Source organism: Rhineura floridana, chromosome 1 (genome assembly GCF_030035675.1).
Source record: "Rhineura floridana isolate rRhiFlo1 chromosome 1, rRhiFlo1.hap2, whole genome shotgun sequence".
Taxonomy (NCBI): Eukaryota; Metazoa; Chordata; class Lepidosauria; order Squamata; family Rhineuridae; genus Rhineura; species Rhineura floridana.
In genome coordinates, this window is record NC_084480.1 from 145,638,923 (window position 1) to 145,662,966 (window position 24,044).

At 42.2% G+C, this 24,044-nt stretch overlaps 2 protein-coding genes across 2 annotated transcripts in view; both read left to right on the forward strand.

Moving 5' to 3' along the window:
* Window positions 1-2,086: 2,086 nt before the first annotated feature.
* On the forward strand, window positions 2,087-12,737 carry LEPROTL1 (leptin receptor overlapping transcript like 1). The gene is made up of 4 exons (XM_061635249.1): window positions 2,087-2,194; window positions 5,316-5,391; window positions 7,125-7,311; window positions 9,413-12,737. Exons 1-4 carry the CDS (start codon window positions 2,179-2,181, stop codon window positions 9,527-9,529), a joined length of 396 nt encoding a protein of 131 aa, XP_061491233.1. The 5' UTR covers window positions 2,087-2,178; the 3' UTR covers window positions 9,530-12,737.
* Window positions 12,738-14,783: 2,046 nt separating this feature from the next.
* The window catches only part of SRP72 (signal recognition particle 72), a 32,006-nt gene continuing 22,745 nt past the window's right edge, over window positions 14,784-24,044 (forward strand). Inside the window, exons 1-4 of the mRNA XM_061635257.1 lie at window positions 14,784-15,129; window positions 17,693-17,813; window positions 19,847-19,970; window positions 21,515-21,658. Of these exons, the coding sequence (XP_061491241.1) occupies window positions 14,997-15,129; window positions 17,693-17,813; window positions 19,847-19,970; window positions 21,515-21,658 (522 nt within the window). The 5' untranslated portion in view covers window positions 14,784-14,996. The remainder of the gene's footprint in view (window positions 15,130-17,692; window positions 17,814-19,846; window positions 19,971-21,514; window positions 21,659-24,044) is intronic.

Genomic DNA, 24,044 nt, shown 5'->3' on the forward strand with positions numbered 1-24,044 from the left:
TTACTCCCAGAAAAGCAAGTATTGGATTAAATACTTTCATGTTTCCAAGGTTTTCAAAGCACTGCCCTCCCCAACAGCCCAGGGTCTGACTCTTGCACACAAGACCAAAAAAAACGTTAAGCCTTACTCTTACTTACTCAAACTGTAGATATCAAAGCCACCATTTCCTGATGTTGCAATGAAGTCTGGGTCAACAAATCACAACCCTGGCTTCACTTATTGGCAGAGCTTGGAAAAGTTAGTTTTTTTGAACTACAACTCCCATCAGCCCCAGCCAGCACGGCCACTGGATTGGGCTGATGGGAGTTGTAGTTCAAAAAAGTAACTTTGCCAAGCTCTGCTTGTGGGCTACACTCCTGAAATGGCGGGATTAGAGCTAGGAGCTGAGAGTTGAATTGAAGCTGAGAGTCCAGAGATTAAGATGAGTTAGCCAGAGACTTGGAGGGGAGCCCCAGAAACTGGAAACTCCAGCTGAAACCCAGACACCTGGTAACCCTACTCTTGAATATGTCCAGTGTTGGAGAGCCCTCCACCTCCCTAGGTAATCGGTTCTATTGTCGTACCACTCTAACAGGAAGTTGTTCCTGATGTTCAGCCAAAATCTGGCTTCCTGCAATTTGAGCCCATTTTTAAGTGTCCTGTACTGTGGGATGATCAAGAAGAGAACCTGGCCCTCCTCTGTGTGGCAACCTTTCAAGTACAGTAGTGCCCAGCTTTTCGGCGTTCTGCTAATACGGTGGCTTTCAATTAGAGTAAGACCCCACTCATACAGCGCTTGTTCCGCTTTTATGGCATTTTTCGGGCACCGGGCACCATTCTATTGAATGAGTTCCGCTTTTTGGCGGGTTTCACTTTTCGGCGGAGGTCTGGAACGTAACCCGTCATATGAGTGGGGCCCTACTGTACTTAAAGAATGCTATAATATCTCCCCTCAGTCTTCTTTTCTCAAGGCTAAACTTTTAGTTTCTCCTCATAGGGCTTTGTTTCTAGTCCCCTGATCATCCTTGTTGCCCTCCTCTGAACCTGTTCCTGTTTGTCTGCATCCTTCTTAAAGTGCAGTGTCTAGAACTGGATGCAGTACTCAAGATGAGGCCTAATCAGCGCCAAATAGAGGGGAACCAATACTTCCAATAAATTTGAAAACTATACTTCTGTTAATGCAGCCTGAAATAGCATTTGCCTTTTTTACAGCCACTTCGCAGTTTGCTCATATTCAGTTTGTGATCAACAACAATTCCAAAATCCTTCTTGCATGTAGTATTGCTGAGCCAAGTATCCCCCATCTTATAACTGTGCCGTTGGTTTTTTTCCCCTAGGTGTAGAACTCTGCACTTATCCCTGTTAAATTTCATTCTGTTGTTTTCAGCCCAATGCTCCAGCCTATCAAGATCCTTTTGAATTTTGTTTATGTCTGTTAGGGTATTAGCTATCCCTCCCAGTTTTGTATCATCTGCATATTATTTTGATAAGCATTCCCTGCACCTCCTCCTTCAAGTCATTAATAAAAATGTTGAAGAATACTGGCCCCTGGACCCAGCCCTGCAGTACCCCACTTGTTACCTCCCCCCACTTTGAGAAGGAATCATTGATAAGCACTCTTTGAGTACTAACTGTGGGTCCACCTGATAGTTGTTCCATCCATTCCACATTTGCTAATCAGAATATAATGGGGCAACCTATCAAAACCGGAGCTTGGCAAAGTTACTTTTTTGAACTACAACTCCCATCAGTCCCAGCCAGCATGGCCACTGGATTGGGCTGATGGGAGCTGTAGTTCAAAAAAGTAACTTTTCCAAGCTCTTTGCTAAAGTTGAGATATATTATGTCCGCAGCATTCCCACAGTCTAAGAGGGAGGTTATGCGATCAAAAAACGAGATAAGATTTGTCTCACAGAATTTGTTCTTTATAAATCTTTGTTGGCTTCTAGTAATCACTGCATTGTTTTCAAGCTGCGCTAAAATCCTCCCCAGAGGAAAGATCAAAAATACTCTGAATGAACTCGAAGTTCAGACCTGTGTGTTAGTCTACCCAATAAGTCTATGGTATCAGCCACCTTCGGCTCCCCCCCCCTCAAATCTTATCTAGTCTTATAAGGCGCACTTCCGGGGTCTGTCTGCCTCTCTTCCTTCCACTTTGTGGTTGGCTGGGAGGGCTTGTGCGAGAATAATAGCAGCATCATGGCCGGCATCAAAGGTAGTATCGCTGTGGCGGTTCTGAGGGGTGGAACAGAACGGGCCATGGGTGGGCAGACGAGGGTCTTCCATGCCAGGCCCGGGAAGGAATGTCTCCCCGATACCCTGGCGATGACGTATTGCGACGGTGGGGGGGAAGTGCTTTGTTTCCATGGCAACAGGTCCTGCGATGATATGCTGGACAGTCAGAAAAACGTGCGGGCTGAGAGTGCCCTATTGTCTTCTCCCCAAATATCCAGACCCACTTTTAGTGGTCCGTGGGACACTTCCCCCCGTCGGTTCCGATATCTCTAGGCATGGGCTGGATTGAAAGCGATCCCAGAAATGTTGCTGGAAGCCAGGCCCATCTCTTAGGACTTAAACTTTGAAGGAAGTAGGCGTAAGGTTGCAGTACTAGAACCTGTGCAGAGATAGTATAACTCAGAGGCAGACAATAAGGAAAGGCTGATTCTTTAATGCTCGTCTTGTCAGCCTTCCAGAGAGATCACAATTAGCGGATGTTGGAAGCAGAATGAGATCCTGGGGCTGCAATCCGTTGCACTCGTGTGGGAACAAGCACAGCTAAACGCTCAGCGGAATCTTAACGTGCCTTAAAACACAAGCAGCGCAATTTTATGCCTGGCCGTGCAGGAGGAGGCCCCTCTGAGTTCAGTTGGGCTTGCTCCTAAGTAAGTGTGTATAGGATTGCAGCCACACTGATTTATTGTGACATGGACTTTTGCGCAAAAGATCTTGCCATGGTAAAACTGTTAGCTTAGACAAAACTCTTTTGCTGGTTTTGCTGCAAGAGACTATACGGCTTTCACTATAATTTGTCACTATTAAACTTGGTAGAGTTTTCTTCTGATTAAACATGCGTAAGGTTGGACTATTAGATTACCCTGTGGCCTCTTGAATCTTGAATAGAAGTTACCAGATGCAAAGGAGGAGGATGGGCTCCTGTGCATTTAAATAACTATATGTTTATTTTACACTTTTCTTTCTTGCCTCTCAGCTTAAAATGGCTTGCCTAGTTAATCTTGTAACTTAAAACACAACAGTATATATATACATGGAGGTAGGCTAGGGTACATATGATAAATAGACAGGAGCTTTTGATGCACTGCATGCAGGAGTGAAGGGAAGTGGAGTGGCTTCTTGAGAACTGACACTGAATATGCCATGGCAGTTTGATCATGTAGGGTCTGGAGCCTTCAGCCCCAAATGAATAAGGCTGTTTTAGCAGACTTGCTTTCACTAGACTTTTAACCATATGATTGTCACATATGGCTTGATTCCACAAAAAATGGGACCCCTGGAATTCAGCATTCTGTCTGAATTCTCATCCCTAATTGGCTTATGCAACGTTGCCAGTGAAGTGGTAGCATTTACATTTACAAACTGTTTTGATTTAAAGTCATCTCTACCAGGAAGATTGTTTAAACCAGAGCTTGGAAAAGTTACTTTTTTTGAACTACAACTCCCATCAGCCCAATCTAGTGGCCAGGCTGGCTGGGGCTGATGGGAGTTGTAGTTTAAAAAAGTAACTTTTCCAAGCTCTGGTTTAAACATAGGACCAGGGAGAATGAATAGCTACAGCACATTAGGGCAAAAGAGGAGATTAGTGAATTGATTGCCTGATGCATTCTGACAATATTTGGGATGGGGTGCTTTGTTTCCATGAAAACAGGCACCTGCCTGAGTGGTGAGGTTCTGCTCCACCAAAAAAGCACACAGGCTGAATGCCCTTTTGTTTTTCTCAACCCTCCCCTGTCACTTATCCAGACCCACTTTTCAGGGACTGTTGGTCTGCACTCCCACCTCCCCTATCTGTTTCATCTGCCCCATCTCTCAAAAGGCTACAGAAATTAGGATAAATTAAAGTTGTTATTGCTAGTAACTAGCAGTAGTGTAGCAGCAAATTTAGAAGTGAAGGGTCCCTTCATGATAGTCACAGCCAGACACACCTTTTTTGGTTACAGAGTTGTAGCCTTTTCCCACAACAGCAGATGTCCCTGGGACCCAATCATCATGAAAGGGGGGAGTGTTAGCTACTTAAAAGAATCTTCTCAGTGGCTGACTCACCTCCTTTCACTCTGATTGGCTCCAGTCAGCAGGAAAGGACAAGGAAGCATTAGAAGACTCTTCTCAGTGACCAATACACTCCCCTTTCATGCTGATTGGCTTGTAGGATGCTGGAAACATTGGGACCCTGCTCCCAAAAAATTAAAGGGTCTAAGACCCCCCCAAGACCCTGGACAACTACTTCCCTGGTAACTAGCTAGCGTGTAGCTAGTTAGTGCCAATTGAAGACCAGTTATGTATTGTATAACTGGACATAGCTATTCAAGTGTCTATACTAGAGGCTAAGAGACTAACAGCACAATCTTGTATACGCTTACACGGAAGTAAGTCTCTTGGAGTTCAGTATTGAGACTTACTCCCAGGTAAGTGTATAGGATCTCACTTCTGCCGTGAACTCACTGGGTGGACTTAAGTAAGCTACTTTGTCTCAGCCCTTGTCTGCAATATGGATAAAGTAATATTAACCTACCTTACAGGAATGTTATAAGAATGACTGATGTAATGTTTATGAAGCGCTTTGAAAAGTAAGAAAATGCTATATAAATGCAATATCATATAGTAAATTATTTACTGATTTCCTGCCTTTTCATTTGAATATCCAGAATAATAAAATGGCAGAAAACCAGGCTATCACCAGCAGTAAATATATATAACAAAACAGTCACAAGACTCCAATTCAGATTTCTAAAGTGTAAATTTGCACATAGAACTGTTTTTCATCTTACACAATGCATTACCTGTATTATTAACTTAATATTCTATTGGGAGCTGTCAAACAAGTTTACAGCTTAACTAAATGTTACTCTTGGAGAAGGGGCCATTTATACTATTTTGTATTTCCCCCTTCCTTCTTCCAAGATGGAGTTGCTATGCTAAAACCTGCATTCAGTGTTCTGCATCTTTGATATCTTACACTCAAAGTGGCTGAATGGGAAGGCTGTGGGTGAGGGGAATAGAAGCAGTACTCTGGCCTCCCTTCTACCTCTAGGTCTTATCAGTAGAGGCGGAAAACTGATCAAATATTTTGGACTGATACAGTTTTATGTCTGTCTTTACAGCTTTGATTAGCCTGTCCTTTGGGGGAGCTATTGGACTAATGTTCCTGATGCTTGGTTGTGCCCTTCCGCAGTACAAGTAATGCATTTTTTAAACATATCCTTGTTTGCCATTGTCTTGTTTTCCTTTTAATTTCTGATTCTCTTTCTTCCTCTGTAGCTAGTGGGTTGAAATAAACAAACAAAACCAACTCTGATTCTGGTAAATGGCTGGCAGCCCTTTGATACTTTTGATTGAGAAAAAGAAGCAAGCCAAGATAAATCTTATTTCAAGTTAGACCATTGGTCTTTCAAGTTAATATCATTGGCACTAGCTGGTGACTCTCCAGCATTTCAGACTGCCTTCCAGCCCAACTGCAAATGCCACGGATTGAACCTGGGACCTTCTGAATGCAAAGCAGATACTCTCCTACTGAGTTTTAACGCTTTCCAGTGCCTGCCCTTGACTGAGCACAGCCCCTTCTCAGCTATATGCATATAGAAGGTTCCAAGTTCAATCCCCAGCATCTCCAGGTAGGGTTGGGAGAGACTCCTGCATGAAACCCTGGAGAGCTGCTGCCAATCAGTGTACAGAATAGTTCAGGGGTAGCCCACATGGCATTTTCCAGATGTTGTTGGACTACAACCATGCCTATTGGCCATACTGGTGAATGGGAGTTGGAGTCCAACAACATCTGAGGAACACCACCTTGGTTGCATCTGGGAGCGAATATAGACTCAAAGACAGAAAGTTCCTCAGGTTGTAATCCAGAAAGTGTATACTGTACTTCTGAAGAAACCTAAAACAGTAAAACTGAATGATTTCAAAGCTTCAGTCTGCTCTGTAATATAGTTTGTGGCTTACAGCTTGATCCACAATTCAGCTAAATTGAAGTAAATTGTATTGCATTTTTGCCCCACTTTCTTCAGTGAATCAATTTTGCTATTATGACTAAAGGACCAAACACCCCAGAGGTCACACCTCTAATTTTTTTTTTCAAAAGCTACTGGCTTTGATGGGGAAGGGGATCATTAGTAGGACTTCTGATTAACTTCTACCTTTACAATCTAATCCCAGTGTACTGCACACATTTCCACACCTTAGCTACCAAAACCCCTTCACCGCTGCTGCCCTTGCCACTTCCTCCCAGCATGAACCTGCACACCTGATGTAACTCCCAGTGCCCCACTGTCTAAACTTTCTTACAGTGTACCTTTTGCTTGTCCTCAAAAATGGTCACTCTTGCCAAAAAGTGCATGAGTCAAGAAGTTTCAGTGCTAACTAAAGATCCATTTCTTCGCCCAAACCTCTGGTTAGCTGTTTTGTTGGGCTTGCATTTTCTTCAGCTGTCTGTGTCTGTGACTTTCATTTATTTTATTGCTATTAATTACACTGCTTATATGGATCTGGCTGTTTTATTGTGTTTTACTATGTAGCATCCCACTCCAGATGCTGCTGAATTACAACTCCCATCATCCCTGACTATTGGCCATGCTTGCTTGGGACTGATGGGAGTTGTAGTTCAGCATCATTTGGAAGCCCAAAGGTTTCCCACACCTGCTTTACATAAATAAAACAAAACAGGAGAATTCTCTAGTGCTCTGCTTACACAGTGCCCAGTGAAGGACTAGGAATGCTAATGAAAACATTTTGTAAATGTATTTGCATAAGGGTAGTGGTAGACTTTATCTGGAGAGAACTTAAGAGGAAGAATGCCTGTAAAATCTTTTTGTACACCGCCCAGAGAGCTATTCGCTATGGGCGGTTTAAAAATGAAACAAATAAATAAACAAATAAATAAATAAAATGTTGTTTGTTTTCTTTGATCCTAGCGAATATTGGCCTCTGTTTGTTCTGTTCTTCTACACTCTTTCTCCAATTCCATACTGCATAGCAAGAAGAGTAGTTGAAGACACAGATGCTACAAGTAATGCCTGCAAGGAACTTGCCATATTTCTTACGACAGGCATTGTTGTCTCAGCATTTGGACTTCCAATTGTGTTTGCCAGAGCACTACTGGTTAGTGTTTCCTTCTTTTGAGCATGTTTTTTCCCTATGGTGTTCCATGTTTGTTTCAAATAGAACAGGTAAAAAGATGCTGGTTGGTTTAAGAAACTCGTAGAATGGCATTTGTCATCTTGGAATGGGCATCCCCATGCAAGTTGACACTGAAGCTTCTGGATTGTTGCAGACAGCCCAGAGATCTCCCCATTCTCACCACAAACTAGCAGGGAGCTCAGATCTGAGCACTTCTTCCACAGTGGCTGACTTTTCATGTGAACTGCGCATGCCACACCCTGCTGCAATAGTGCAGAGGATTCTGGATCACAGTCATTGTATGCAGAGCGTCAGCCTTGTTGGGTGTAGCATGGTAACTTCCAGCATAGCAGTATGCTTGAATTGTCCTGCCTCATCGGTAGAGCCGATTCCTCCCTACACATATATTAGGCATAGGCCTTCAGAGCTGAAATTAACAAGGTTTTGTTATGTGTGCAGGCTGAAAGCCATCTCTGTGTGTGGTGAACTGTTATAATGTACTGGCTAAGAGTGAACTATATGCTGAGAATTCCCCAGACTTATCAGATTTACATTTCACCTCAGCTGTGCAGTTACTCAGATGACCTTAGGCAAGCCACAATCGGTCAATTTGCGATCCTCTTCTACAATATGACTTACCTTATAGGATTACTGGGTACATACTATATGTGAAATGTTTGGAACACTCAGAAGTGATTTTTTCTTCCTCTTGGGAAACAAAGGAAGCCAAAGTTATGTTTACAGTTAAGGTCTTGTGCAAGACATAATTCACAGTTAGATCTTGTCCAGGCGAGGATCCCAGTCCCAACTTGGGGGCAGGATCCAAAGGGCCACATGCAGAGATTGTGTGCCCACTAGGAATTGCTAAGGCTGCCTATAGGACTTCAGTCCCCTATAATGCTTCCACAAGTCTCTCCTAAACGTTGGGAACCACCCATACCCTCTGAGTGAGCTGTGATCCAGGAAGTCCCAGGGTCAAATGTCATGTGTTTACCAGGTAACCTTAGGCCAGCCATTGTTCTCTTAGTTTCAGTCACTGGGGGCTGAGCTGTCTAAGCGATATAGGGGTGATTATAATAATGAAGACTATGAAGTTATTATCTCAGGAGTTCTCAACAATAATTCTGTTAAGAAATTATTATGAGAGTTCCTGAAATGATAATTTGAAGCTCATTTGAACACTCAAAAAAAATTACTTAAATCATGGGTAAGGAACCTCCAGCCTGCGGGCCAATGCAAACATCAGTCAACTGACATCACCGAGTGATATCAGTGGAGGAGGGGAGGTTCAGTCATGCTGGGTACTGCTTCGCCAGCACATTTCCTGCAGGGAACGCTCTGGTGTAGCAGACCCCTGCAGAGAACAGGATTGAACCCTGCTGGTGAGTGGAGAGTTCAGCCCTGCTGGGTGCTGCTTTGCCAGCGTGTTCCTGTAAGAACACACTGACAAAGCAGACTCCTCCCCGACTCTACTGGACAACTTTGATGGGCGGGTGGGACTGCCCACCTATCAGTCACCTAATGTCATAGTGACAGGTGGGTGGCCCCAACTCACTGGTCAGAGTTGACCTGTAGAGTGGCAGGAAATAAAGATCTTGCCTGCCATGCCAGAAAGGTTACCCACCCCTGACCTAAAGGACTGGGCTTCCTTTGGAGGAACAGCAGGATATAAACTTAATAATGGTGGTGGTGGTGATCATAATAAATGCTGTCTTTGTTTCATGGGCCATGTTTGAAACAGACAAGACTTTTCTAATATTTTTCCCACTGTAAAATGTTAAGATGACTCATGTATGATAGAGCCAGGTAATGGTCTCAAGGCACATAAAACTGTTGAAACAAGTGGGATCTGCTCCTGAACAAAATCTGGTTAGGAGACCATCTAAGTTCCTAGGAACTGAGTTCTACATATAAACAAATAGTATAAATTTGAAAAGTAGGTTGCACACAATGTAATTGCTCTGTGAATAAAAGGAGCTAACTCCCTTCACAGAGCAGTTGCGTTGGTGGCAACCCAGTGAATAGAGTAACATGTATCTTCTTCGTATATGCAATGAAACTCTTTTTTTCCCTTTGACTATAGATTCGTTGGGGAGCCTGTGCACTTGTCCTCACAGGAAACACAGTCATATTTGCTACCATCCTAGGGTTTTTCTTGGTTTTTGGCAGCAATGACGACTTCAGCTGGCAACAGTGGTGAAAAGATTTGGAAAGAGAACTATCAACATCTTGTGTCATTCAGTGGCCATCCATACAACAGAAAGAACGGGCAATAAAGCGAATGTACTGTTTCCACAGAGGGACTCTAGGTGTAGGATACTCTGTAGTCACTCTTCCTCTCCTTTCACATTCAACTTTTAGCATTTTGCTTGATTTAAACATTGTTAATGTTTTAGTTTACTGCTTTATTTTAATGTGGGAATCAGAATAGTTAAATATGTTTTGTTTTTTCTTTGAAAAAACATCTCTGTTTTAACATAAAATTTATCATTTGACCATGGGTTATTTCTAAGCTATAATGTACAATCGTGTAACCAAACTGGCAACAAGCTGAGGTCACAATCCAGTTAGATGGAACTGGTTTTGAAGCCCTGTCCTACACATGTGTCTTTCAAAGTAAGTCCCACTGAGTTGAGTAGGGATTGCTCTCGAAGTAAGTGTGCAATGAATTGTGCACATGTCCTTTTGATCTCAGTAGGAGAGTTAAGCATGAGTTCAACACTCTCACTCCTTTTTGAAATAAATAGGAAGTGCTTAGATTTAGCTGGTTTGTGCCACTAATTAGCAAATGTGTACATGGTTATGGCACTTTGGAAGTGATATGTAAAGAGCTGATGGAAGAAGCCCTTAGTGGCTGATTAATGGGTTGTTTACTTCTATATGCAGCTGAAAATGTGATAATGCCCTTGGTATGGGAATAGCTTTTAATAAGGGGATTTCCAAGTTTTAATTATATTTTGACAGTTTATGTTCATTGTACAAATATTTTGCAAGTTTTTATTTGTTGATGCTATATAAATGGGGAGGGGGGAACTTAATTTCTCAATGGGAAGTGGAAGACATCTGTCATTTAAAAGCCACTTTAAAAACCCATTTTGAAGTCTTTCTATTTATAAGTATTGTACACTTTGAAATTCTATGATGTAAACTCTTTATGTTTTACCAAAGGGGAACACCCATGGAACTACTGATTATGGGCACAAGTCAGCAGGACATTCTCTTGCATAAGGCACATGGAAATGAATGGCAGGGCTCTTGTCCAGCTCACTTTCATTGTCACCATGGCATCTTCAGGAGAACTTCCCAGTGAATTGTACCCGTTATGTTTGCAAAGTATAAAAGGAGAATTTCTGCTTCCTGTTTTAATTTATTTTATATGTGGTAAAAAAGGCTTTTCAAATGTAAATTGAAACTTTTCACTATAGGTAATAACTTGCCCAATAGATTGGTTATTGTATTAATATACAGTCAAAGCTTAGCTACCTTGCAGATCTTTGACTGTGAAGGTTTTATAGTGATGCTGTCAATCTTTCAGTTTATGCATTCATGTATTGTTGATCATAATTGTAGTTTTGTTAGAAAATATCACATGTACCATGCAATATTTACATTTGTTGCATACCTCTTAATTGTCTTTTCCATTAACCACAAATTACCATATTTTGTAGACACAATTCTTTCGGTGTGATGCTTTGCTGGTGACTTGTTAGCAAGATACTCGGATGTCTCTGCCTGCGCTCACATTGTGCATTCATACAAACTAGTTAAGTCTGATGACTTGACATAGTCACCTAAACACGTTCCCCTTTTAAAGACAATTGCCAAATTATGGGCATGATACAGCTTGCTGTGGACAGAGATCAGTGGAGCCTTCTTCCTTCCCTGGCTTGTCCATAGGCATGCATGCTCCACAATGGACCTGCATATCCATCTAGGCATCACTCCCTTCTCCAGGATCTTTGGAATGTGAGGGACAGCTGGATAGGAAAAAGGGCAGTACACAGAGCCGGCGCCAAAGGGTGGCCAGGTTGGGCCCTAGCCGAGGGCCCCTCATTAGGATGGGAGAGTAGTGCTCCCGTGATCCATGGCAGGCCCCACCGTGGATCTCAGGGATGGAGCTTCCAGGCCACCTGCCTGTTTGCTCGCTCCACCTACTTCTCTCCTGTGTTCTGCTGCTGCGCACACTATGCGCGCAGGGCTGCCATCAACCAAGATGGCGGCGGAGGCTTCTTTAAGGGGCTGATGCCCCTATCGCCATCTTGGTTGATAGCAGACATGTGCGTGCATGTAGCGTACCATGCATGTGTGCCATCAACCGAGATGGCGGTGGGAGCATCAGCCTCTTTGAGAAGCCTTTGCCGCCATCTTGGTTGATGGAAGCCCTGTGTGTGCAGCATGCACAGCACTAGAACACAGGAGAGAGGTAGGTGGAACAGGCAGGAGCTGCGCGTCCAGGGCAGGCTGGTGCCCAAGGGTCCAGTCATGCCTGGCACCGGCCTTGGCGGTACGCTCTGGTCTGTTGCAAGTAATGCCTGGTGCAGTGCAGAGTGGAGCAGCTGGAGAGAGGGAGGGAAGAGAGCTCAACAGGAGCCCTTTTCTGAGCCCTTCCACTGACAGAACTCTGTTCACAGAAGGGAAGCTGGATCATGCCTTCCTTCGTTTGCAGGCATCATAAAACAAAGGAGTTGTTGAACAGATTGTAGTTAATAGTGCATCAGTATACAGAAGCATATATGAAGTAGGGGTTCTGTTCATTTCATTTAAAATAATGTGATACCAACTTAAAATACAAAACAATGTCTGACAGTGATTATGACAATTACATCCATGTTGTAACTTCAGATACATTTTTCCTGAGATTTAAGAGCAGAAAGTGGACATGTACAAGTGGGTGTTGAAGTACTTGTACACTTATCTGAATCCTAGTCCAAGTTCTAAATATCTGAATATTTTCCCTGCTCTGTCAAGCATGACTTTTACTGCATGACACAGAGATTTAGGCTCTCATATCCCTGAAACTCCTTTGGAAATTCTTTACACTGACAGTAGATCAGTCATAGCTATCATATAGATAAATGTTAACTCATTTAGTGATCCTTCTAATCATGTATTATAGCAGATGGCTTCTTCCCTGTTGTACTCTTGCTTTTCTTTGTGAAATTACTGGCTACTCAATTGGGCACCAACTCTATTATATTTAACAGTAGTGTATTTTCTGTGTATTAATTGTGTGGACAGCATTGTGGTGATGATCTTGCTTATTTTTAGACATAGTGAGGTCTCCTATTTCAGGTTAGAGACATTTGAGAGGTATGTCTTTTTCCCATGTAATATGCACTGAGCAGCATTGCCATCCTTCTACAAAGAAGAATTTTGATGAGAAAACAATAAAAAAAAGAAATATCAAATTGTTTGAGCTTTTAAATGAGCATTGATAGTGTTGCGCTGCAGCCAACTCAGAAGGGACAGGAAGGGGGGAGGCATGAGTTTCAGGCAGCTCCGCAGCCAGAAGCAGCAGAGTTGGGGATTGTTGTGTCTGAGCAGGATCGTGCAGGAGGGGGGCAGCCTGCTCTCCAGCCAGTTCCCACGAGTAACGCCCTTTCCGAGGAGCCGAGCGCACCACCCCCAGTTGATGCAGAGGACTTGTGGGGGGAAGCTTCAGAGTCAGTGCCAGCTCCTCCTTTACCAAGCAGTTCTCAGGAGGATTCCAGTGTGGCACCGCCCCCTGACCTCGAGCCCGTTGCTCGGGAGCAGGTGTCTTCAGATGAGCTGTTGGATGCGCGTCCCCTGTCTCCTCGTTCCCATTGCCGCGAGAAACGGACAGGGCAAAGACAGGAATTAAGAAGGAGTCAGAGATTACGTTCGAAAACATTTCCTATATAAGCCTGCCGCTCCCAGTGGGGGGTCTTTGAGTCAACTTCGTTCACACACTGCAGAGCATGTGTAGAGTATAGTTAGGGACTCTAGTGAGTTAGCGTAGGGTTCCCTATGAAGCGCAATGCCTTTGATGTATCCATTACTCTAATAAAATGAGATTTACTTGCACACACACTCCAGCCTCATTCTTTCGGCTCTGGATGGGACAGATAGATAGAAAACATGCTTCACTCCAGACAGTATTTTTTGTGTTCGAAGAGCAGCCTGCCAGTTATCTAGCCTTGGATATCTACTGGCCTGATGAAATTGGTTCAGACAGTCATTAATAGGTATATGGCCTAGCTCTCTTAAGACTTGTGGCATCAGCTGATATAACAGAATGGTTACAGACAGATGTAGACAAATCTGTGTGTACTCCCATGTTTCTTTTTAAATCATCCAATCCAAATTTGGCCACCTGTATGTTACCAATTGCTCTTCACCCAAAAAATGTTATCGGATCAGTAGCAAACAAGACAGTGCCTGCTTGCAAGCTTACAATCTAAAAGACATGACACAAAATGAGAAAAAGATGGTGTTTGAAGAGGAGAAAAAACAAACTCAGACACCAGTTCTTATAATGACCATCTTGAATAGAAACGAGAGGAGGAGGAGCGTGAACCAGGATCTCAGTAGAGCAAATGGAGTGGATCTTGTAGTTCATCTCTCACTCTGCAGCAGCTTGGTGGAATGGCAGCCAAAAATGAAGTGGGAGAGGAGCCAAATGGGCATCATTTTAATTCTGCATGTTTTATTCTGCAATGTTTACTATTTTGCTCAATAGTGGTCTTGCTAGCACAAGGGAGTAGCAAGGGACTCAACAAGTCACTGAACTCCTCTTCCCATCTTATTCAACATCTTGCTTCATTCTGAGATTTCTGTATTGCCTGCACTTTCAAATATATCTCCCCAGCCACAAGTTAGTTGTAGTAGCATACAAATATGTTAAGCTGTTTCAATAACAGAACTGGTGAACGACAGCCTTCAGCAACGTGTAATGGCAGATGACCTAAAGCAGTGATCTTCAGTGCAAAAATGTGTCACAAATTCACAAGACAGGGTCATATTGTTCATCTGCAAAATGTTGGAGGCTACGGAGCAGTAAAAAAGGTGCTCTGGTGGCACAGAGGAAGCGAGATTGGCAGCAGCAATGCTGCAGGTGAAGAGCTCTTGGCCTTGCTTGCTTATATGACCATAATAGCAAAAGAAACATGGCACCAAGGGGAGTAGGGTTGCAAGTAGCACCCGCCGCCTAGGACTAAGATCAGGTCTGGTTTGATGTTTCTGGGAGGGAAAAGGTGATGAATCTGCAGTTCTGTCGACCCGTTGAGGGTTGAGGGGAAGGAATTCTGCCTGTGCTGAGTGGCTTCCACAGACTCCGGTGGCAGAGTTTTTGTACGGAATGCGTGACAACCGTGCATCGCACGATCCCCAAACAGCTCGCGAGACAGCGATCTGAAAGCAAATCAAGCCTCTCTGTGCGCGCATGCGCTATCGGTATATGTTGTTTGGAAGGGCCGTCAGTCCGTCGTCCCTGATTGCGCCTGCGCAAGGGGTGTGGGGGTTGCTTTTGATTAGGCACTCACCAGGTCTGCTTGCATCATTAAGAGAGACGGTTTGTACACGGCAGCGCGCCGTAGACTTAATGCTACGTAGATTTACTTCCGGGTTGAAAGGCCATTGTCGGAGCTTTCCTCTGCCTCTTAGTTTCCCTTTCCCCCCATCTCCATTATTTCTCTACCTCTGCCAAGATGGCGGCGGGCGCGGGTAGCGGAAGTGGTGCCGGCGCAGCAGGGGCTGCGTCGGTAGCCTCGCTCTGGAGCGAAATGAATCGCTGTGGCCAGAACGGGGACTTCGGGCGTGCCTTGAAGTCGGTCAATAAAAGTGAGTGATGGAGAAAGAGGGAGTCACGTGTTTTTGCGCCTGGGTCCTCTCTCCCCTCCGCTTCTTTTTCTCTCTAGGGTGGGTAGCCTGAGTTTCCCTTCGCGGGCGAGGCTAGCCCGCAGCTTTTCCGTATTGTCCCCCTTCTCTCGTATTACGGTAGGTAGCTGTGCCACTATACTCACGCGCGTTATGTTCATTGGAGTCCTCACAGCAACCCTGCAGGGGGTGGGGGATAATGGCTTGTCTGAAAGAGAGTTCGTGGCTGAGGTGAGATCTGACCCGGGGTGACTAGCTTTGTGACTCGCGCTTAGCCGCTGCACTCAGCGCTCACCTGTGAGCCGGTGGCAGGCATTGCCTAGGTGCCCTTTTCATACCGATCGTGTGTTGTTCTTATTTCGATTTTAATGAGTGACAAGGCTTGATCACTTTGGGAATGCGTGTGTGTGACTCCAGGCAACCCCTAGTCTTTCAGCTTTAGCGCCATACCTCTTCTTGTAGTATGGGGGTGATATGTAAATACTGGCTTGCTGTGCAGGGTTGTTGTAAAGACTGCAGTGAGGTAATGCATGGGAAGCATTTTGAGTATTCCATAAACATAAGCAGTAATAATAGTGTATTTCCAACTGTATCTACTTGGAAGTAAATAAGCCCTATACAGGGGACCAGGATACCTTGAAAGATCAGCTTACCCCTTACATACCCACTACGCTCTGCAGGTGAAGGCCTCCTGCAGATACCATCTTATTAGGAGATCTGTTTCACACAACATAAAAAGCAGACCTTTAATGCAGTGGTACCTACCCTTTAGAAGTTCCTCCGCTTAAATGTTATTTTTTTGGTGCTTACTGAAAACCTTCCTCTTTCAACAAGACTTTTAAGTAGAGACCTTATTGCAGTCTGTGTCCGTGAACTGCTTTTTAAGATGTTTTAAAGCTTTTTTTCCAAAAAGATGCTTTTAAAGATGTTTTGTTTTAATATATTTTAAATTCTTTTTTTAATGATGTTTCAGAGTGCTTTTAGTGTTTCTGTTTGCTGCCTTGGGCTCCTACTAGGAGAAAGGCGGGATATAAATAAATAAATGTGCTATTGAATTCATTGGGCTTGTTCCTGGGTAAGTGAAGTTAGGACTGCAGCCTCTGTGTTATTTTTTTCTTCGTGGAAATGCTCCTGTGGTTTTAACAGCTGTGTGACAGACAGGAATACATGATGGGGTCCTTCAAAAGACTATACCTGCATGCTTGGGGGGAAAATAGTGTTCTGAATTATTGCTTGGTTGTGCTGCTGTTAAAGGCGCAGAAGACTTACCAGGGGGAAAAGCAAAGTGACAGCCCTTCATGGGAGCTCTCTCCCTCATATCAATGGGTTGTGCAGCTATGCATTTGTAAGTTATTGCAACAAGCTGTAATGCCTTTCCACGTACTGCTTTATGTTATAGCTGCACGTTTGGCTTATCTATTACAGAACTATGCTGCTGTTTTCCATTTTAAAAAAAATCTTATTTTCCCAAAATAGTGTTTGTCTGACACAGCCTTCTTCAGTCTAGTGCCCTCCAAACGTTTTGTTTACAATTTCCATGCGGCCCAACTAGCTGGCTCCGGCTGATGGAAGTTGGAGTCCAAAACATCTGTAGGGCAGAATGTTGGGGAAGCCTGGTCTTGCACCAAGGGCTGTGTCCCACATGACAAAAGTCCTAAATAGAAGGCTCTTCTAAGTGTGAAATAGCCTCCTTACTGATAAAGTTATCATTGCTGAAAATTGCACGTGTGGATTTTCAGTGTTTGTATGTGCATGCTGGACAGCTGTGTGAAATTGCTGCTTCCAAGCATATGTCTGCTCACCAAAAAGAATCACAATTAGAAAAGTTGTGTAGCATTCCAGTCTTATCCACGTGTACTCAGAAGACTACGTTCAGCAGAGTTCACACTCAAGTTATATGCATAGGTTTACACACTTGGGCTTTAATGGTTAGAATCTCCACTTTGAATTGAGCCAGAACACTAACCAGTGAAAGAGTGTAACAGCGTAATCTTATCATATTCCTTAGTAATGTCCTACTGTATTCAGAGGGACTTACTGCCTAGTGAGTATGTTTAGGCTTGCAGCAAAGTGCTGTCTGCTTCTCATCCTGGTGAACAGCTAGACCATTAATTCTTGGCCATTTTGGCTATTAAGCAGTATGTAAATATATAAAATATCTACCCATTAGTCTGCAGCAGAAAATCACCGGGTTCACATTAAACTCATAGCAAAAGCCAAGTCTTTTGGGCCTCACATTTGAACTAAGAAGGTGCCCCAGGATATATTCAGCATTCTTCTGCAGCTACACATTGCTGACTCACGGTTTATCTTACCCAGCAACCTATTTTTCTAGCAAGATGTAATCATAGAAGTTTGTCCACCATTAGTGATCTTCTCACTAAGGAGTCTTTAATAGTCTTCTGTAATATTCCTGGGGTCCCTGGATCACAGTTAGAGTAGTGAGATCATCTAAACAGGATGTTTTTAGAACTTAAACAATAGTGCCTAGGTTCCTGTGGTTCAGTGCACTGCATTTGTTTTTTAGTATTGCAGATCAGCAAGGATGATGTGACTGCTCTGCACTGCAAAGTGGTATGTCTTATCCAAAATGGAAGTTTTAAGGAAGCCCTGAGTGTAATTAATACTCATACCAAAGTATTAACAAGGTAAGTGTTGCATATTGGCTGGTTATGGAAAAACATACCTTTTAAAAGCTAGAGGGGGTTATTCAGTTTTTTCAAAATATGCATACCAAAGCAGAGCTACAAAACAAAAGAGAATACACTTTGAGGAAAACACTCTCTCCTTAGTAAATTAATACTGTTCTCAAATTATTGAAAGTTCTGACATTTTGTACTGGTTATAAACACATACAAACTTAGATACAATTGTAAGCACGATTTCTAAGGAAGAAGCCCCACTGAACACAGGGAACATCTTAAGTAAACATGAATAGGATTGCTTGTAGATCTCTTGTTCCTTAGTCTAAGCTATGTATTCTATCCTACTTATAGTGGATATAATACTAGTTTCAGAATCTAAGAGTCTGCCACATCTTAGCCAATACATCTATTGAAGGTGTTTTTCCTGAAGCCACTTTCTTCTTTACCTGTCCTCATTAGTGTTTTAGAATTCTTTTGAGTGTGTCAGCAGATATAGACCAGGGCTGGGGAACTGGATCCAGCCAGTGGGGCAGATCCTTATCTTCCTCAGTTCCTGCGGTCCAGGTTTGACAGGTGTGCAGAGCGACCCCATTAGCCACCTGATGACAGGGGACCGATTTTTGCTTGTGCGGTTTGAAATTAACCTATGGTGCTTCACAAACACCTGATGATCAGCTGATAATACAATAAAATCCTAGAAAGGCAAAATTTTGGTAGCACATTGAAAAAACATCTTAAGAGTCAGGGAAAGTCTGTCAGAACAGTTGAGTCTTCAGTTACTGTTTGAAGCTCATCAGATACTGCAAAAGAGAATGTGTTGTAGGAGGGCCTTACAGCCTTTCTTTATGGAGAGGGAGATTGAGGAAAGCTGAGAGATGGGGAGCTGTGTTGGTGCAGAGATGGAATAGAGACTGATGTGGGGATGCAGAAAGAGAAGCTGAGAGGTACACGTTTTGGCCTGGGATAGTGCAAAGAAAACACTCTAATAATTAGCACCTCCAATTTTAATTCATAGGAAGTGCAGGCTAAAATGCAATGTGCGTTTTGTAATAATTACAGGTGTATTTTGTAAAAATTACCTGCTGTTACATTACATTTCTTTGTATATTATTGTCATGTAATTGGAAGGCCTATACTTCATGCAGAGATGCAAGTGGCAGCCTCGCTAAGGATGGTTAGTATTGGTAGGTCTCTGCATCAGAGCAATTGAATCACACCTGCTATAGAGACACAACAGAATTACCTGCCCCCAATGGAAGAGAACTGGAAGGAGGCAAGATGTGAGAAGTAAACAATGCAGAGATGCATCCGGTAGTCTCCAGTGGTCTGTATGTGCTTTAGGTGCACAACAGTTTTTTGAGCCACACTGGAAGTTATTTTGCGGCACGCTAGTATGTCCGAGCACACAGCTGTGGAATCGCTGACTCACAGACACATAGGATTTACATATCAAAAAGAGGTTTTCCAGTTGCACTGGGGGGAAATTAAGCCAGAGGAAACTTTTCATTCAAAAACAGCTTATGGAATATCAAGAATAATATCAATCCAGTAAGGCATTGTATCAATCAATAAGCCTAAAAAAATATACTGGGAACATCCAAAAGCAAACAGATTAAGTGTGGCATATGAGGCGTGTGTGACAGAATATAGACACGCTTTTGTCTGCCATAGTAAGCATATGAGAGTGGAAAGTGTTAGTGTTGTGTTGTCATTCTGTGTTTGTTTTTTCAGTGCTGCTCCATACCCATTTTGTTAGAATATTGTTGCCATAATAGGTTCAGGCAGCGAGAAATTCATGAATATTACCTGATCTCTTGAAGCTTATCATATTATTTTATGTAATTACAGCACTGAGACATCTCCAAAAACATTTCTTTATGAATTTAAACTATTGGTTCCCCTTTCTTGTGTAGTTTTCAATATAATGCCAGTGCACCAATAGGATGAAGTCTTTAGTAATGCATCCAGCAAATATAAATGTTTTTTGGGGAATGGCTATGAGAAATAACATCCCACTTCTGGCTTGTGTGTTACAGTGATTTGATAGCCTTTGAAAAGGCATACTGTGAATACAGGTTGAACAGGATTGAAAATGCTCTGAAGACCATTCAAGGAGCCAGTCAGCAGACAGACAAGCTAAAGGAACTGTATGGACAAGTGGTAATTACTGCTTTGAAAACTCTTCTTATATGAAAGCCTGTTGTAAAGAACTGGATGAAAGGTTTCAGATGCTACAGTGGAGGATGGACCATAACTCTGGTAGAGCACATGCCAAGCATGCAGAAATCCCCAGGTTCAATCCCTAGCATCTCCAGTTGAAAGCAGTAGGGTTGGAGGAGACTTTTTGAGAACTGAAAAGCTACTGCCACTCGCTGTAAATGGTACTGGACCAGACAAACGATCTGATGCAGTAGGAGATCGCAGTCACTAAAACAGAGTTTTTATGAACTGCAGCTTTCCAGAGCTAAATGTGTGCTCTTTTTGGGCAGGTCAGCCATCTTGTAAATGGTTCAGTCACAGTATGATTCTGCGACCGCGGATACTGATGTGACTTTTCTACCAAGATTATGTTGAATAACAGAGATACTTTCCGCTGTCTTTCTTTTTCTCATGGACATGTGCTGTGAAATAGGAAACATTTCAAAATAGAAAATTCAGTTCAGTTTCATATTTTTCATTGTGTATAACTTTAACAAGGTCATAATTTAAGATATTTTACTGGTGCTTCACTTTACCTAAAGGGATAAGATTTTTTTTAAAAAACAGCATGTTTAAATGCTGAAATTGTCAATATGAGCAAGTGATCATAGTTTTCCATGTAGGGTGGCATTATGCATATGTACAAACCTATTGGACTTGCCATTTTTCCAAAAACGAAGCAAATAATAAAACCTGAATCTTCTGGTGCTTCTAAACGTCTTGTAGGTTGAGGGTTAAGGGGAATAACATGTATTAGATAACCTTCTTGTAGAAAATAGAATTGTCTGGGCTCACCAGTGGAAGTTAACCTTATTCCATCAATTAAGGAATGGCTTCTCAGTATTTTTAGTAACTGTTACAGTGTTTGCTCTTTCTGCTTTCTTGAAGAAAATTGATGCTTGCTTCCCAGGAAGCCATGGATGGGACGTGATCATTGTATAGTGTTTATTCTGTAATGCTGATGGGATGTGCATGCTTGTGATGTTACTACTTTGTGTGTGTGTGTGTTTGTGTGTGTATAAAAATATATATGGTTGGCTCCACCTTATTTGACTGCTCCAAGGGTTCTTCGGCAGGTTTTCCCCTAGAGGGTTCTTCAAGGGGATCTTTGGCACTTGTTCCAGGGGATCTGCCTGCTCCTCAAGGTCCTTGGGCTGTCTAGTGTCTGGTTCATCCTCTGAGGATTCTGTGGCTGGTACCAGGTCAGGGCTAGGCATGAAAATTGCAGACCATATCTAGGTTGTGTTGAATGGCTATCACAGTAATTTTAGATTGAGAAACCTGTACAGCACCGCAACTAGTTCTTTACTTGAGAAGTTTTAAAACTTGTTATTAAATGTTATAAAGAATATTTATATAGTTTCAACCCTACCCCAAATCTGTAATATGGATTACAGGCTTGGTATAAAGATTATTGAAATACTATGAATGGTTTTACATTTTGCAGTCCTAGTTTTGACTATTGTCTTGTCTATTGAGCTGCTATCCAGCTTTTCCCCTTCTAGTTGTACAGATTAGAGCGTTACGATGACTGCTTAGCTGTGTACCGGGACCTCATACGCAACTCACAAGATGATTATGAAGAAGAACGAAAAACAAATCTTTCTGCAGTTGTTGCTGCACAGAGCACTTGGGAAAAAGTGGTGCCAGTAAGTAAGTTTGTGGTGGAGTGTGTGTGTATGTGTGTGCAAGAGAGTCTTCTTTCTTCATCTCTCCTTGCTGTAACTCTGCAACAGATGAACTGCATAAGGGGCATAAAATAACAAGATTCTGTAATTTTCAATGTCAAAGTATGTTGCTTGTATCTCTGTTGTTCCCAAGACCACACTAGTGCAAATTATAAGGCAATCTTCACAATTATTGTAGCTGGCAAGGTAATAATAGAAGTCCTTGCTAACAGATTTCAGACTGTAAAAGCAACATTAGCACATCCAGATCAGGTGGTTGCCATTTACCAAAGGTAGGGAGCAGATAATTTAAGGTTGGTAGCAAATGAGGTTGCTTTTAAAAATAGTAAAAGAACTGATGTGGCTGTGATTATTTATCTTGATGCTGAAAAAGTGTTTGACAAAATGTATTGGTAGTTTATTTCTGTTACCTTGAAAAAATTGGATTTCCTCAGGAGTTTATGAATTGGATTAGAATCTTATATGCTTTGCCCCGATCACAGGTGAGGACGAACTGAATTATTTCAAGTTTGTTTAGTTAGAGAGATGAGGCAGGTTTTCAGGCTTTCTCCTTTGATATTTGATTGTTTGGAGCAGAATAGAGAGATTGATGGTTTTGTACATGAACGAATAGAAGTTAAAACACGTGTATATAGATGATTTCTTATTATTTATTAGTATGCCTGAATTATCTTTACTGCAGCTGAACTCCTTTGGGAGGAAGGATGGGAGATAAATTTTATAATAAATAAATTAAAATTGATTAATAATGTTGTTGTAATTCTTGGCTATATGATTAATTGGTTAAAATCTGAATTAAAGCCAGTGGCCACTATTAAGCTATCTAGCTTATACACTAATTGGTAATTTTGTTGGCGCTCAGAGGATATAACGTGTTGATGTATTCTGTTTCCTCTAGATATTTTTCAAATTATTAAATTAAATTTAAATAGATGACACAAATATCTCTCAATTTTCAAAGGCGGGCACTTTGACCATATGTTCGTGCTAAAAATCTGGTGTAACCTGGATTTGAAATAGAGAGACGCAGCCCTTTTTGTGAAGCAATTGGCTGATAGTGGGATTTATATGTTATATCAGTTAATAGGATCAGATGGAAGATTTTTGTCATTTTCAATTATGCAGTTTAGATACCAGTTACCTGCTAGTGCTAAATGTCAGCACCTTCAATTATCGTACCATTTGGTGTCTCTTTACAGACCATCAGCTTTGAGTGCTTCAGCATCTCCTACATTGCTGGAGGAAATAATGGGTTTTACAGAAATCTAAACCCATAATAGTTGTTTATAAACTTAAATTGGATGTAGAGGATCTTCAAGATAGAGTACAGAGTTAGGGTTGTATTCAACATGGCACTAAGGAGATTATTCTGTTAAATGCAAGCATTTTGCGCGCACGCGTGTGTGTGTATTCCACAGCAACTTCATAGGAAGGAATTGGTTAGTTCAGATTGATGCTGATGATATAACACTGATAATGCCTCTTTGAGGCATATGTTGTGGGTGTATCTTTAAATGATATGATGCAGACATATTCTATGGTTTCCTCTTACTTTCCAGAAAATATTGTTCATTTTAACTTGGTTTTGGGGGAAAAATCTTAATATTTGTGAATGTTCATGTATTTCTAAATTCCTGTGATGTGGGGACTTATAGATGGACAATGAAAGTGTATCCTGCAAGCCCTTATGGCTGCAAAGAGACTTCAAGACTAGAAGGATGAATGAGCACTATCTGCTATTCACCTGACCTCCAGCTGGTTGCATTGCTGTTGCTTACCAGGAGGTAGAGGCATTTGTGAGATTGGTGCAATGCAGACACATTGCTGGGAGCACTGGATTGGTTCTGCCAGTGCATTTGCACCGTGCTAACCTCACCACTGTTTCTTTCCTCCCTCTTCACTTCCCAGTAAGCCGCAGCTGGCCCCACCGCCCCACCACGCCATCCGCTACTAGTCCTGCTACCCCCAGAATAAACATACCATGATATATGCATACCATGAGAGGTACGACAGGTGGAGACAAAGGACAGGGCCTCTTCTGTAGTAGCACTAAGACAATTGCATGCCCTATCCAAAGAAGCTTGCTTAACCCTCTGGTTGCTCATGTTTTTGTGGACAGTTAAAAAATTGCCTCTATCAACAGGCTTTTGAAGATGTAAATTCTGATTGCTGTTTATATATTGATTGTTATATTGGTTGAGAATGTTATTGTGCTTTTAGTTTGATTATAAATTGTTAATTTTGGGGGTTTTAATGTTATGATACTTCTGTTTGTTACCTTGAATATGTGCATAACTCTTTATTTAGAAATTTTATTAAATCTCTTTATATATTCAAAAGAACCTTG

Bases quoted from the DNA above. Each gene is read 5' to 3' on its own strand.
- LEPROTL1 (XM_061635249.1), top strand. The intron at 5,392-7,124 runs GTAATGCATTTT...CTTTGATCCTAG, and splicing joins TGTGCCCTTCCGCAGTACAA to CGAATATTGGCCTCTGTTTG. The intron at 7,312-9,412 runs GTTAGTGTTTCC...CTTTGACTATAG, and splicing joins TGTTTGCCAGAGCACTACTG to ATTCGTTGGGGAGCCTGTGC.